Genomic DNA, 14,227 nt, shown 5'->3' on the forward strand with positions numbered 1-14,227 from the left:
AAGTGAAGAAAAATTACATAATGTCTTATTTCTAAGGGAAGAAGTAGGAAGCTAAGGAAAAAACTTATCTAATGTCCTAATTCTTGCATAGAAGCTAAGGGGAAAAACTTACCTAATGTCCTAATTCTTGTACAGAAACTAAGCGAAGAGAACCTAATTGATGTCCCAGTTCATGTGTAGAAACTAAGTGAAGAAAATTTACCTAATGTCCTATTTCTAGTATAAAACACGTAAGAATTAGGATCATTAGGTACTTTTCCTTCCCTTAAATTCTAGCAACAAAACCACAATTTTTCCCAGTGTGATTTATATGGATATTTATTTTCATCTCAATAGAAAAAGAACACACACTTTCATGCATTTAATTTTTTTTCTGTTCCTTCTTTTAAACTAAAACAAATAGCACTTCTGCTTTGAACACCATTCGCCTGGCTCGAGGATTGTCTCCTGCGTTTTTGCGTTTAGGAGGACCTGACTCTAACACCTTTCGATTTGCTAGAACAGCTAACGTCATGAAGGAAGAGAGCACAACCAACAACACGCTAACAGGTGAGAAAAAGGATATTATATATATATGGTAGTGTGTATATGGTAGTCAACAAATATCTATTATTGAACATCATATACATGTTCTTTTGAGGACAATTTCAGAATTTGCAATTGATTCCTCCATCAGAGTACTCTGTAGTTTTCTTCATATCACTATAATTTGTTCAATTGCATATCGTAATATCTTTCCCTTGTTTTATTAATTATAACTTTCGTTTTTGAATTTAATATATTTATTAACGAAATTTAAATAGGGATCTATTCATATATTTCACTCTTTCTTGTTTAATTGATATGAGTTCAAAAGTACACCGTCCTCGTGTAGCGTAGTCGCCAACGCTCTCGTCTTTGCGAACGCTTCCGGGTTCAATTCCCGGTGGGAACACTCGGTCGACGAAGTGTAAGAGCTTTTTGAATCCAGACATCTTGAGTGAGATTTTTCTGGGTTTTCCTCATTCGCACCAGGCAAATGCCGGGATTGTACCTAACATATAGGTCCAAGGTTGTTTACTTCCTTCCCCAATCTTTTCCTCCTTCTATTTCCTCAAATAGTGTGATCAAAGGGACGTCATCTCTCATACATGGCGGGCTAACATGCCCGAAAACCCAGAAAAATTACGGTATTATTGCCAATTTGGAATATCCCAAAATCACATTCTTTAAATTATCCTGCTATTGAATCCGATTCACGTGCTATTGGATCCAATGGTGTATTACAGTACATAAAATTGAAGTTGGCAGGGCTAGAGCTCTAACTACTCTCTGGTTTCCAGAGAGCTCTCAGCAGCCCAATTCCCAGCGTCCCGTTCGCGAAGCAGGGGTGCCAGGCCCATCTGATAATAGTTCTAGGGCACCACCAGAAAAATAACACAGAAGCATAAACTTTGTCGAACTTTTGTATTTTTTAATACAATTTTTCTGGTTATTTATTGAATGGACCTTGTATTAATGTCAGGCTAACTTTAATACATAGGTGACGTAATTAGGCATTGTACATATTTTTTTTACGTTCCCCAAAAGTGTTTTTTCTCGACTTTCTCGGAAACGATGCATGAGGATTTGCATTTGCTCATATGGTTTTGTTCAGTCTGATCAGATCTGCTTCAACTTTGAACATTTTATTTATTTATTAAGTTTATTAAAAGCTAATAATGTTGTAGAACGTATTCTAGATTACTTTTAGGATTGAACAGGAAAATGATAACATAGTAATGAAACATGAAATTTAAACTAATACAAATAAAATAAAGTTTATTTGTGTATCTGTCTGTATGTCTGTAATTATGTCTGTGTGCTGCCTGGGGATCTGACAACTGGACCGAGAGTTACCAAATTTTGGTCAGACCAAGATGAAGCATTTTTTTTAAAAAATTCAAACCGGGGGTGTCTCGGGGGGGGGGGGACGTTTACCATGATATGCAATAGTAGAAAATGATCGATATTAGTGTCGAATTTATAATTTTCGCGGTCGATGAACACTGTTAAAAATACTTTCTTAAATCTGAGAAACCATTTCTTATCTATGCACCGAGAAGATCTATTCTTAGAAATAAGAGTTTGAAACTCTCATTAATGAGAAATGAAGTAAAGTAGATGAGGTTGTATGAAGCGAAACGAGATAATATACTGTTACTTTCCTTATGAATGAAACTTGCCAAATCTAATTTCTAAAAAAATATTGTCTCGGTGCACAGATAAGAAACGGTTTCTCAAATTTAAGAAATTATTTTTAACAGTGAAATCAATGGTAAAACTCCAATCACATTAACTTCCAAATTCACCCCATTCGGCTGCGGGCGTGGTCACCTGGGGGGAGGGATTCTGAGACATGTAAAAATAATCCAAAATGGCCAATATTGATGTCAAATTCATAGTTTTAGCGGTCGCTGGGATGAATAGTGATACTCCAACAGGCGTTGACTTCCAAATACAGCCCCCTCAGCTGGGGGACAGAGGTGTGTTTTTTTCCAAAATTCGAACCACGGAGGTCTCAGGGGGCGTACTAGGATATGTAAAAATACTAGAAAATGACCGATATTTTTTTTTCTTGCGTTATTCAGTTTGTTTAGATAGTTATTTTATCTGATCGATGAGAAGAATGGGTGTTTCAGCTAGTAATTTATAAATGATGACTCAGTAAAATTTTGTTCTGAACATTTGTATTATTTTTCCAGACATCCAGTGGATCTTGTTCAATAAATTTGCAAAGGAAACCGGTTTGGACTTGATTGTGTGCTTGAATCTTTTGATAAGAGAAGGAATATTGTGGGATTCACGAAATGCATTAGAATTTCTTACCTTTTCTGATGATATGGAATTCAACATGGGATGGCAGCTAGGATATGGTAAGAGAATATTTATATTTATTTATTTCTAATATTTCCTTTCATTCACTTAGTTTATTCATACTTGAATAATTCGAACAAAAGTTGATTCTTCTTGTCAAGCGCAGATTCGTGTATAAGCTACTTTTTTTTACCAATATTTAAATTAACAAAGGATCTGCATATCAAAATGTAAATGTAGGACAATTGCCTTATTATTTTAATTTTTCTTGTCTTTGGAATTCTCATTAATTAATGTAAGCATCTGACTTCAGATGACTGTAATTATTCAGAAGGTTATATACTTTGTTATTTCTTGTAGTATGTTATTTTTTCTTCCCGTTACAGTAGTTTTATTCACTTGATTATAGATACTGGTATTATAAATACATTTTTTTTTGTATATTTTGAATTTGGGATATATCGAATTTTTCCGTGTTTCCTTGGACTTAGAATCTACGATTACCAGACATCCTGTATATGTAGGAGTGTCCTGTATTTTACAATCTGTTTTCCTGTTGTGTGTATGAAGGTTGTACGGGATACACATTTGTCCTGTCTTTGTTTATCAGTGCCGGCAGTATTTGCTTATCACTGTTTAAGACAATTGCTGAGAAATCTCAAATCAACAGATAAATACGCTAATGAAAACCGTTGTAAAATATAAGTTTGTGTTAGAAACGCTTTATGAAGTATCTGTTAATCAAAATGGTCAAGTAATTAAGTGTAGTACTGGCTGAACCTGCACTCTCTACTCAGTGGGGCGCATCTTTCTGATATGACCATGGACATCCCTCCCATTTCCTTGCTATATCTGTGCATGTTTTATTTAGACACATAAGTGGAGGACAGGATGACTCACAAAGGGAGTGAATTGCTATAGACGAACATATAGACATAGCTATTAATAAGTAGGTGTTGGGTTGAGTTTGTGGCAAACTTGAAGAAGTGACAGGTGCTGTCAAATGGATTTTTTCCCCTTATAAATCTGTATTCGTCCGAGTATTCCTCATTGCGGCTCTTGAGACCTTTGAAGTTACCAACATGCAATAGGTTTTACCATTCAGATTTAAGCAAAGTACCTGCAATATCCGTCAACCCCCACTACGTAGCACCTCTATTGAACCTTAGCTTCGCCCTATCGACAATGTTAATCATTATGGGCTCAAAACGACCCATAAAATGTTCATTAGAAGAATAACGGCACTTTGTTTTAAATTTTGAATGAGCACTGGTCTAAACAAAGTTTGAAATGGACCAGTGAAAACAGCATGTTTCTAAGCTTGAGGTTTCCGAAAACTCATTGTATGGAGTTGGCCACAAAGATATAAATGGAATTGGCCATAACCACTAACATATAAACATATAGTTTAAAAAATATAGTTTTTTAAATATATTGTATAGTTTAAAAAAAGAATATATTTTTAAATACCAGAATAGCTTATGTGTTGCTGCATGTTTATAAATCCGTTTTAAGTTTTATTCATTCATTTATTTTATAACACGCGTCCTATATTTACAGGGGAGAAATGCGGCAATCCTATTCAAATTAAAAAGAGTTCACTGTAATAAGAAAATCATGAGGTAAAAACGTTTAAGATGCAGAATGAACACATTTTTTTTTTTTTAAATGAACACCAAGCTCTTCTCAGCTCTGTGTTGAAGTCTTATCAGTAACTAAGGTTTAGTATAGAATATTTATTAACTAATAATGCAGTTACTTAAATGGACAATATATAACTGTACTACAGAGCGATGTTAATACTCAAGGGACTATTTCACTTTATTTTACAAGGTGATCATTTATTTTCTATCTGATCTTATGGGCTCTACAAAGGCCTGAAGATACTTCAGGCAGCATTGTTGCCATAATATCAGTTTTCGGAAGTCTCAATATCACATGGGTTAGCAACATGTACACGTTCTTTAGCCATACCGCATAGCCAACAATTACTCGAGGGAAGATCCGGTTAAGGTGTTGTACAGGTTAGAGGCGTCTCTTTACCAATCTGCCGCTGTGAGACCCCAGTGGCTTAATGATAGAGCGCTCACCTTCGATGTGTAGGGTCTCAGGTTGGATTTCTGTTCCCACCAAATGGACTTTCTGGTGGACAAATACCGTGTGAGTGGGTTTTCTCAGGTTTTCCAGTTTCTTTCCAGTTCCGCCATTTCACTGTTATCACCCATCTCATCATCACCATTTTGTTGTATAATCGTGGGATGTTTGACTGAAAAAAAAAATCCGTCATGAAAATGTAACGTCCCACATCCGGCATGGACTTTCTGACAAAGTGGTAGAGCACAGTCTTGCTTAAAGTATCCATACTGCGGATGTAGAGGTACATTGTTTTCTGTAGTTCTTTTTATCAGATATAGAATGTAATTGTGATATTGTTAAAAAAAAAAGGGGGAAGAAAAAAGCATGAATTCAATAGCTCTGCTGCAGTCATTGCAAACCCATAATTAACCAGGGTGCTATTTGTCAAAACTATTAGCATTGTAATGCTAGTGTGAAACGTTTTCAAAATCAATTATTTTACTATTTGATATACCATAAAACAGCGTTTCCCAACCGGTGTGCCGTGAATGGGCCGCTGGTGTGCCGCGAGGAATCGAAACAAAATTATTAATTTTATAGTAATCAAATTGCAAAACGTAGGGGAAAATGTATATTTGTATTTCACATTACCATGAACCTCTACTATGAATCTAAAATTTTAAGTCTCATGCCAGGTTACTGTTCTGTATATTTCTAATGTTGAAAAAATGAAATGAAATCTTTGAGTTTTACGTCCCACGGTTATGCCGGTTAGGCTAAAGGAGACGGTGATGATGAGTGATGAATGAAATGGTGGAATGAAGAAAGTGGGAGGAAACGGGAGAACCCCGAGAAAACCCACGCACACGGTGTTTGTCCACCACAAAGTTCACTTGGCGGGGGCTGGGATCGAACCCGGGACCCCAAGCACCAGAGGTGAACGCTCTACCACTGAGCCACCGCAGCCCCATTTCTAATGTTGAAAAAAATGAATATCATTGTTATGACCATTATTGCTTCTTTATTATTGCAGACTATTTCGTAACTTGAAAATTTAAAATATCATTCAATCCTTTCGACAAATTACCTACATTTGTGTTTTAAAAGTAAAAGAGATTTATTCGTTCGTTATTTAGTGATCTTCCTTCTTAGTAAAAGGTTGGATACAGTTTTTTAAAAGAAAGCGTATTTTTAAAAACCTGAGTCCAATATTTCATTGCAATTTTTTTTCTATTTTTAAATTAGAATGAAAAATAAGCATAATGATTTACCACGGGGAAAAAACAATGATACAGCTTTCTTCTCTGTAAGAAGGAGATCAATAATCACAGAAAAACACCACTTTGTTTTATATTTACAAATAATAATATCTATAAGTGTGCCGCGTGAATCTAAGTAACACCCGTAGTGTGTCGCAAGTTGAAAAAGGTTGGGAAACGCTGCCATAAAATCATGACAATTAGAGGCAGGGGCGGATCCAGGGGAGAGCGATCGGGGTGATCACCTCCCCCCAAAAGAGGAAATTTTCTTATTTTTTTTATATAAATAAAACCCACCCGAGAGCTCTTAAGAGTAGCTCTATGTATCAGTATTACAACCCACCGACCCCCAACAAGTTCGTCCTGGATCCGCCCCTGATTAGGGGTATCAGCATTAGCATTTAGAAATGGCTTTTATACTAGTATTCAACTGTTTCTTCTACATGATATTTTAATGTTTGTAGTAGCTTTGAGAAATGGTGTTCAGATAGAGTCTGTTCAACTGATTGCATCATGATTGGCAAATTGTCCCCATTATTTTTTTACATTTGTAGACCAAAGTCTATTCCTTCTTAACGTAGGGAACTATCTAATATATTTTGATAGTGGATGTCATTTATATTTCGAGAATCGAACTTGGGATCCCATATTAAAATGTAAACGTGGAAAACGTTCATATTACACAAGAGCACCAGTGTGACGTGATACCTGTTTTTAATTGTTGTAGAGCCACATCTGAAAGCAGAGGCACTGCATATGAATGTATCTGGAGAGGAGCTTGGAAGAGATGTGACCCGTCTGAGACAATTGTTAGATGCTTTCCCACGATACTATAGTTCGTTGCTTGTTGGGACAGACATCACCGGTCTACGAACAGAGGATGAGCTTACCTTCTTTCAAGACTACTTTACAGAAGCTGGAGACTCTCTTGATGCGATTACTTGGCATCCGTAAGTACTTTTTCATTTTTGTCGACATAGTTTCTCGACATCTTTACAGGTAGCAAAAGTGTGATATACATTAATCCTAGTCAAACATATGGACTTTTGGGTTTCGGATAGAACGACAATGAATTTCTAAAAAGTACTTTTTGAAGTTTAACAACAACTGAAAATGTATTATTACGCATAGGGATGCGTACGAGACAAGATTTGAGACTGTCTCGACTCGAAAATGTGCTGTAAAAGTGATGTCTCGACTCGAAAAATATATATTTTTCTATTGGAAGAGCTGTGTCTCGACTCAAATTTTGTCAGGAAAATTCTGTCTCGACTCGACTCGAACGCATCTCTAATTACGCAAAAGTAGACAGATACCTCAGTAGGGTTCGGAGGTACCGTAGGGTACCCAGGCCCGTATTTATATATTGTGCATCCCTGTGCTCTAAATAATTTGCCGCCCCCGCACAACATTTTCCGACCCCCCCCCCCAGAAAACGACCATTATTAGAGTTGAATTGATAATTTTTGGGATCGCTGAGATGAATAGTGACAGTTTTAGTCCAATTCAACTTCAAAGTCAAACTCCATTTCCAAGGGAGGGGGTGAGATTTTAAAAGTAATCGAAAACGACAGATGTTAGTGTTGAATTCATAGTTTTCGAGGTCGCCGAGTTTAACGGTATCAGTTTTCATGATGTTCAAGTTCATTCTCATTCGTTGGGGTGGGGGTGGGAGAGGATGACTTTTTAAAAATAATCAGATAAGCTAGCTAATTAGTAACTACTGTAATTAGAGTGATTTAAACACAATGTTATTTCCTCGTGGTTGTTGGGGACTCTGTAGGTTGCTAGTTATTGTGAATCTTAAAAAAAAAAAAATCCAAAATTTTGCCGTCCCCTAAATTCTGCCGTCCTGTGCTCGAGCACAGAATAGCACTTATCTAAATACGGGCCTGGGGGTACCTAATTTCTGAATTTAAAATATTTTGCTACATATGTGTCTGAAATGTTGTAAAGAACGTTACAGATACCTGTTTACCGAAAATCGCAACTCACCATACTCAAGGTTACCGAAATATGGGGTAATAAAGAGAGACACCATAAAAGTGAGGGGTTTGCGTACAAGATTAGGCCTCAGTAATTATTTTTTTTTTTCAAAATTGCACCGTCTAGTACGCAAAACCCACATCTTTATGGTGTCACTCTTTATTTCCCCATATTTCGGTAACCATGAGGTGCGGTACCATGAGGTAGCGTGTTGCGGTTTTCGGTAAACAGGTATCTGTAACGTTGTTTACAATATATCATAGATATATTCCAAAATATTTAAAAGTACAGAACTTATGTACCCCATGGTAGCTTCGAACCCCATTGGGGTACCACCTAGTTTTACGTAATAATACATTTTTGGTTGGTGTTCAGTCTCAATAAGTGCTTTTTCGAAACTCATCGTTACTCTACCCGAAATCCTAAAGTCTAAACCCGACCTTCATCCTTACTCTGGAGTTTCTAATGGATATGCCTAGGGCGGTAAATTACCAAAGGCAGTCTATTAAAAGAAATAGAGATTAAAGTATAGTACGTAGAAAAAAAGGCTGATTGCCAGGGGCTGCAAAAATATTAAATATGACCCTAGGTATAAACATCGGCATTAACTAACAATGTATAAATACACAATTGAGAGCTTTTCAGAAGTTAACCGCTTTTTGCCTTGTCTTGTCTTTGGGTACTAAATAATGTATACTTTTATGTTCTGGAAATTAATCCTGAATAATAAATTAGTAAATAGTTTAATAGTATATTGTAATTTGGTATATTATTAATAAAGATATAAGAAAAGATTAGAATAACCCTAACTCCTGGTGCAACATCTCTTGTGGGGGCCACAGTCTACCAGCCAGTTAGTGACACTCATGCCTTTAGGGTAATGTGTGGATAACACATTGACTCCCCTCATCGTTAATGCTGTCTTTCTAGACCAGAGTTCGCTACTTCTTCAGGTAGTTCCCCAACTGCCTTCACGATACTGGATGGACATCACTAACACCATCTGGGGAATACGAACTTTCACTCATCTTTCCTGTGACCAGAGCCGGCACTTCTTGACTTTAGTGATCTTCCAAGTATTATGAAAGAAGCACAGTAAAATCCATGAAAATGAAAAATAAATTATAATCAGGGAAAAAGAGTGTAAGTCAGTCAGTCAGGAGTTTGTGACAGAAAAGAGGTCCTGTTATCCAGATGGTCAGGAAGGGAGTCAATGTATAATGGAAAAGTGTCAATGGAAAGAAATATGTGAACGAATATTTAAAGCAGCGTTTCCCAACCGATGTGCCGCGGCACACTGGTGTGCCGTGAAAGGGCCGCTGGTGTGCCGCAAGAAAATCGAAACAAAATTATTAATTCTATAGTAACCAAATTGCAAGACACATGAAGAATGTATATTTGTATTTCATATTACCATGAACTTCTACAATGGAAAAATTACTGTAATTGTTGTATATTATTGTATATTATTGTACATACATTGCTGTGTAAGAGATAGTATTTCGGTAATAGAATTTTATTTGCCAGATCCCCATACACATTTTCATGGTCAGCTGCTACGTTACGCTTCAATTGAAAGTCCATACAGAGAGGTGGAATAAACTTTCAAATTTATACAGTTTTCATTTTGTAAAGCGCTCTCCCAAACAATTGAGGGATAAAATATATTTGATATAGTAAGTGATTATTTTGATGCAGCAGGTTTGTCATGGAAATCTTGTTTGAGTGTTGGCACAGATGGCGCTCCCTCTATGACAGGTTCCGTAAAGGGATTTTTGGCATTAGTAAGCAAAAGAATCCGGAGATAATATTTACACATTGTTTTTTTTTTTTTTTTCGTAGAGAAGCACTTGTTTCAAAATCACTTGTTCCTGAACTTGCAAAATTATTAAAACAAGTGGTAAAAATGGTTAATTACATAAAGCCAAGACCTCTTGAAACAAGACTATTTTCAGGTCTATGTTCTGCAATGAATTCTGAATACACTCAGTTGCTTATTCACACAGAAGTAAGGTGGTTGTCTCGTGGTCCCATGTTGTAAAGATTTTATACATTCAAAGAACAACTTCTCCTATTCTTTCTGTCAGAAGAAAGTGAATATGCCGATTTCCTTAGTAATGATTCAATGTTTGGAATATGTCGGCAAGAAAAGGTACTTTATTGCAAGAAGAATGTACTAAACAAAAGCATGCAGGGGAAAAACCGAAAATATACTAACTTTAAGTGACGAAATTAACTCAAAATTTGTTCATTTAGAAAGAAACTCTCACTTTGGTAGAACAAAATTAGAAAACAAAACAAATGTGACATTTTTGAACTTACAAAGTGCTGTAAAATTGACACAAACCTCTCAACAGTCATTTCAGACACACTGTCTTTGTTGCGTACCAATGTTGAGAAGTATTTTCCTACACTTCAGTTGACTTCATTTGACTGGGTGAGGGACCCCTTTGCGAATTATTTCCTACAGTCAGCAGAATTAAATGTTCAGGAACAAAGTGAATTGGTCGATGGGAGGAATGACCGAGGTTTGAAGCTCTAGCACTCACAGCAAGACAGGGCATCATTCTGGATTTCTCTCCAGCAGCCCTATTTCTACAAAGGCTGTGAAAGTTCTCATTCCATTTTCTACATCCTACTTAAGTGAAGCAAGATTTTCTGCAATGAACATGATTAAGTGTAACAACCGGAAGATATGAGGGCGTCTTTATCGACTATCAGTCCGCAATTGAAAAAGATCATAAAAGAACATCAAGCTCAAGTTGCACATTAATTTTGCTTCGTGCACCAACTCTTTTTACTTATTTTTTAAAAAAAATGTATTATTATTAAACAATTGTAACCTTTAATAGATATTATTGAAAGATTGTTACATTACTAATATTATTTAATAATAACCTTCATATAATATTTGAAAATTGTAATGTACCGGTATATTAACCATGTTAATAAATTATAAGTTTCCTACTGTGCTACTTCTCTGTACATTTTTAATGTTAAAAACAGTGTTTATCACCATTATGACCATTATTGCTTCATTATTTGCAGACTATTTCGTAACTTGAAATTTTAAAATACCGCTAAATCCTTTCGACAAAGCAAACATGCATACAAATTACCTACATTAGTGTTAAAAGTACAAGAGATTTGCTTGTTCGTTCGTTATTTAGTGATATTCCTTCTTAATGAAAGATTGGATACAACTTTGAAAAAGAAAGTGCATTTTTTTAAAAAACTGAGTCCTATTTTTATTGCAATTCTTTTCTATTTTTAAATTAGAATGAAAAATAAGCATATTGATTTACCATGGGAGAGAAACAGTGATCGAGCTTTCTTCTCTGTGAGAAAGAGATCAGTAATCACAGAAAAAAATACCATTGTATTTTATATTTACAAATAATAATAATAATAATAATAATAATAATAATAATAATAATAATAATAATAATAATAATAATAATAATAATAATAATAATAATAATAATAATAATAACCATATTTATGAGTGTGCCGCGAGAATTCAAGTTACACCAGTAGTGTGCCGCAAGTTAAAAAAGGTTGGGAAACGCTGATTTAAAGAATAAGTGGGGGCCGTACGTAAATGTGTAAATGTAGTGTATGCCCCTCCGCCGCAATTTTCGTTCTCTTCAGGCCATTTAAACTAACGTTACCCACGAGATGAGAAGGATACCTTTTAACCCTTTCCAGCCCGATTTTTTTTTTTTATGTTGGAAAAACATATGTTCACAGTATTTCCTGTTGCAATGATGCTAGATCCTAGATCCCCTGTTTTGCTTCACCGCGAGTAAGTAGAGGTACCAACTTATGAGATTGAGCCGAAAGAAGAGTGTACTGATTACATGAGGAAACTGCATGAATTAATATTAGATTTATGATTATAAAAAGTTAGTGATTCCAAATGTTATCAATGGGCTGGAAAGGACGTACAAAGTGAGAAAAGAAACGTGGCAATTTTAGTCTCACGGGCAATATTAGTTCACCCAAGTATTAAATCTCAAACAATAGTTTAGTGTTGCATGATTAATAGTAAAAAAAAAAAAAAAACTATAAATTGATAAAGTACGAAAACAATGAGGAGCTTTTATCAATGCTTAAAGATACGCAAGACATTACATAATAAATAATAAATATGGGTTGAATATTGTTGTATCAGACCCTTCGTGGATCTATTGTGACAAGGAAGGATTTTGATCATTTTTAGAACAAATTAAGAAAAAAATCAGGATATAAATTTTACAAATTTATAAAACAAGACGAGACAGAAAGAGTTTTTTTTTTTTTTTTTTTCAAGAATCGAATCGAGACAGAACTTCCATAAAATTTTCGAGGTAAGACGAGAAAACATTACTTACTGCTTTACACTCGATGTGGACCTATCAGAGTCAAGCATAAAGTCCCTAACCGTTTCATGACCATATTCTCTTGCTCCAGATGCACAAATTCTTTCCGGGAGAACACAATGTTGGGAATAAACCAAATCTCAAATTATTAATTTCTAAGTTATTCAAGTAAACGATAGTATTTTAGCACTCGCCAGGTTGAAGCATGGGTTTCAAATTTTCTTTGACTGGCATCGCTGCTCGTGGCAAATTCTGCAAACTTCATATTCCCTTAGTCCAGTATACGTTGGTTCATGTTGGCCAACTCGAAACACCAGGTAGGTCTACCACTTTTTACACGTAGGTTTGAATGTGCCACTCAAGAATTTCTCAACTTTAGTTTTCTTTATATTCACTCCTTCCAATACAGAGCGGCAGATACATCTTGATAAGGAAAAGAATGCCCTTTCAATTACGGTAGGAGGTTCCATTTTGTCATTTCGTATTGGGTATTTTCGCTTACAAGATGTTCCGAAACTAATTCAGTAATACAAAACAGAAAAAAATTGCAGCAGAAAGCAGAAGTTATTCTAGATTAGTTTTCCGAATGACGTCCAGGACCGTAACTTATGGGAGGCAGAAGGCAACAGACCCCCCCCCCCCCCCAAGGGAAGCTTCTCGCCATTCAAGGGAGGCCCAATTTAAGACAAAATTTTCTTACTCCATATACGGTACGAATATGAAATTATAAATGAAGCATCGAACGGGTTCACTACATTACATAAACAAAACAGCACACAAAAGTTAAATAAAACAAAAATGAGTCGTTGGCCCACTTCAGTAAAAAAAAAAAAAAAAGTCTACTGTTAGGGGCCCTAGAAATAATATTTATTCGTATTGCTTTGGGATTTGTCAATATTGTCCCCTTAATTAATTTGTCATATATGGGACGGGTCCAGAGGCGTAACTAACGGCCCTGCAGGAGGGACAATATTGCCGTGCGGGAGGGCCTACAGCCTCCAGGGAGTCCATAAACAGTATGTGAAAGATGGAAAGAGGGGGCCCAAGAATTAGGAACCAACTTTTTCTAGGGGGCCCAAATACGCACATTAGTGCTTGCCCCCCTCCCTCCCAGAAAAAAAATTTAAGTTACGGCGCTGATGACGTCGCTCTTTAATTATTGAGAATTGAGCTACACAAGTTGTGAAAATTTGCACGTTTCGTTTCAATATTTGTAGTCTTATTGTGGACTGTAAACTGAAGCAAAGCGATAGCATCTAATTCCGTGATAAACCAGTAAATCCGCTATAAGACGGTATATTGCCAGAATAGCTCTCATCTTTGACATCTTTAAAATTACCAGCCGATTTCGAATCGACGAGAAAAAGCAAACCAACAAGCGAAATTTAATGTTGGAGCTTCCTCGTGATTGCGATATTGCCTTCGGTGCGGTGAGAGCTCATACATATGGTTTGTATTCCACGTTAAGCTTTAGGACCACGTCTCATATAGCCTCGTTGCTGCAAGAAATGCTGAACTCTAAACCAATCAACTATTCGATTTTGGTTGAATGAATTGAACAAAATGCAATAATCTTTTTTGGCATAGTTGATTCGATTTAGTAGAAACTGCCCCATGACCAAGGGAATGAATGAAAAGACAGATTCAATCGCCAGAATTACTCACTGGGTAATTGCCTAAAAGAAAGGCAGCCATTTTGAAAACGTGGAA

At 36.0% G+C, this 14,227-nt stretch overlaps 1 protein-coding gene across 1 annotated transcript in view; it reads left to right on the plus strand.

Moving 5' to 3' along the window:
* The first annotated feature begins 512 nt into the window (after positions 1-512).
* Positions 513-14,227, plus strand: part of LOC145666260 (heparanase-like) — a 47,452-nt gene continuing 33,737 nt past the window's right edge. Inside the window, exons 1-3 of the mRNA XM_081733322.1 lie at positions 513-549; positions 2,724-2,894; positions 6,898-7,120. Of these exons, the coding sequence (XP_081589448.1) occupies positions 513-549; positions 2,724-2,894; positions 6,898-7,120 (431 nt within the window). The remainder of the gene's footprint in view (positions 550-2,723; positions 2,895-6,897; positions 7,121-14,227) is intronic.

Source organism: Thermobia domestica, chromosome 12 (assembly GCF_964235325.1).
Source record: "Thermobia domestica chromosome 12, izTheDome1.hap1.1, whole genome shotgun sequence".
Classification (NCBI taxonomy): Eukaryota; Metazoa; Arthropoda; class Insecta; order Zygentoma; family Lepismatidae; genus Thermobia; species Thermobia domestica.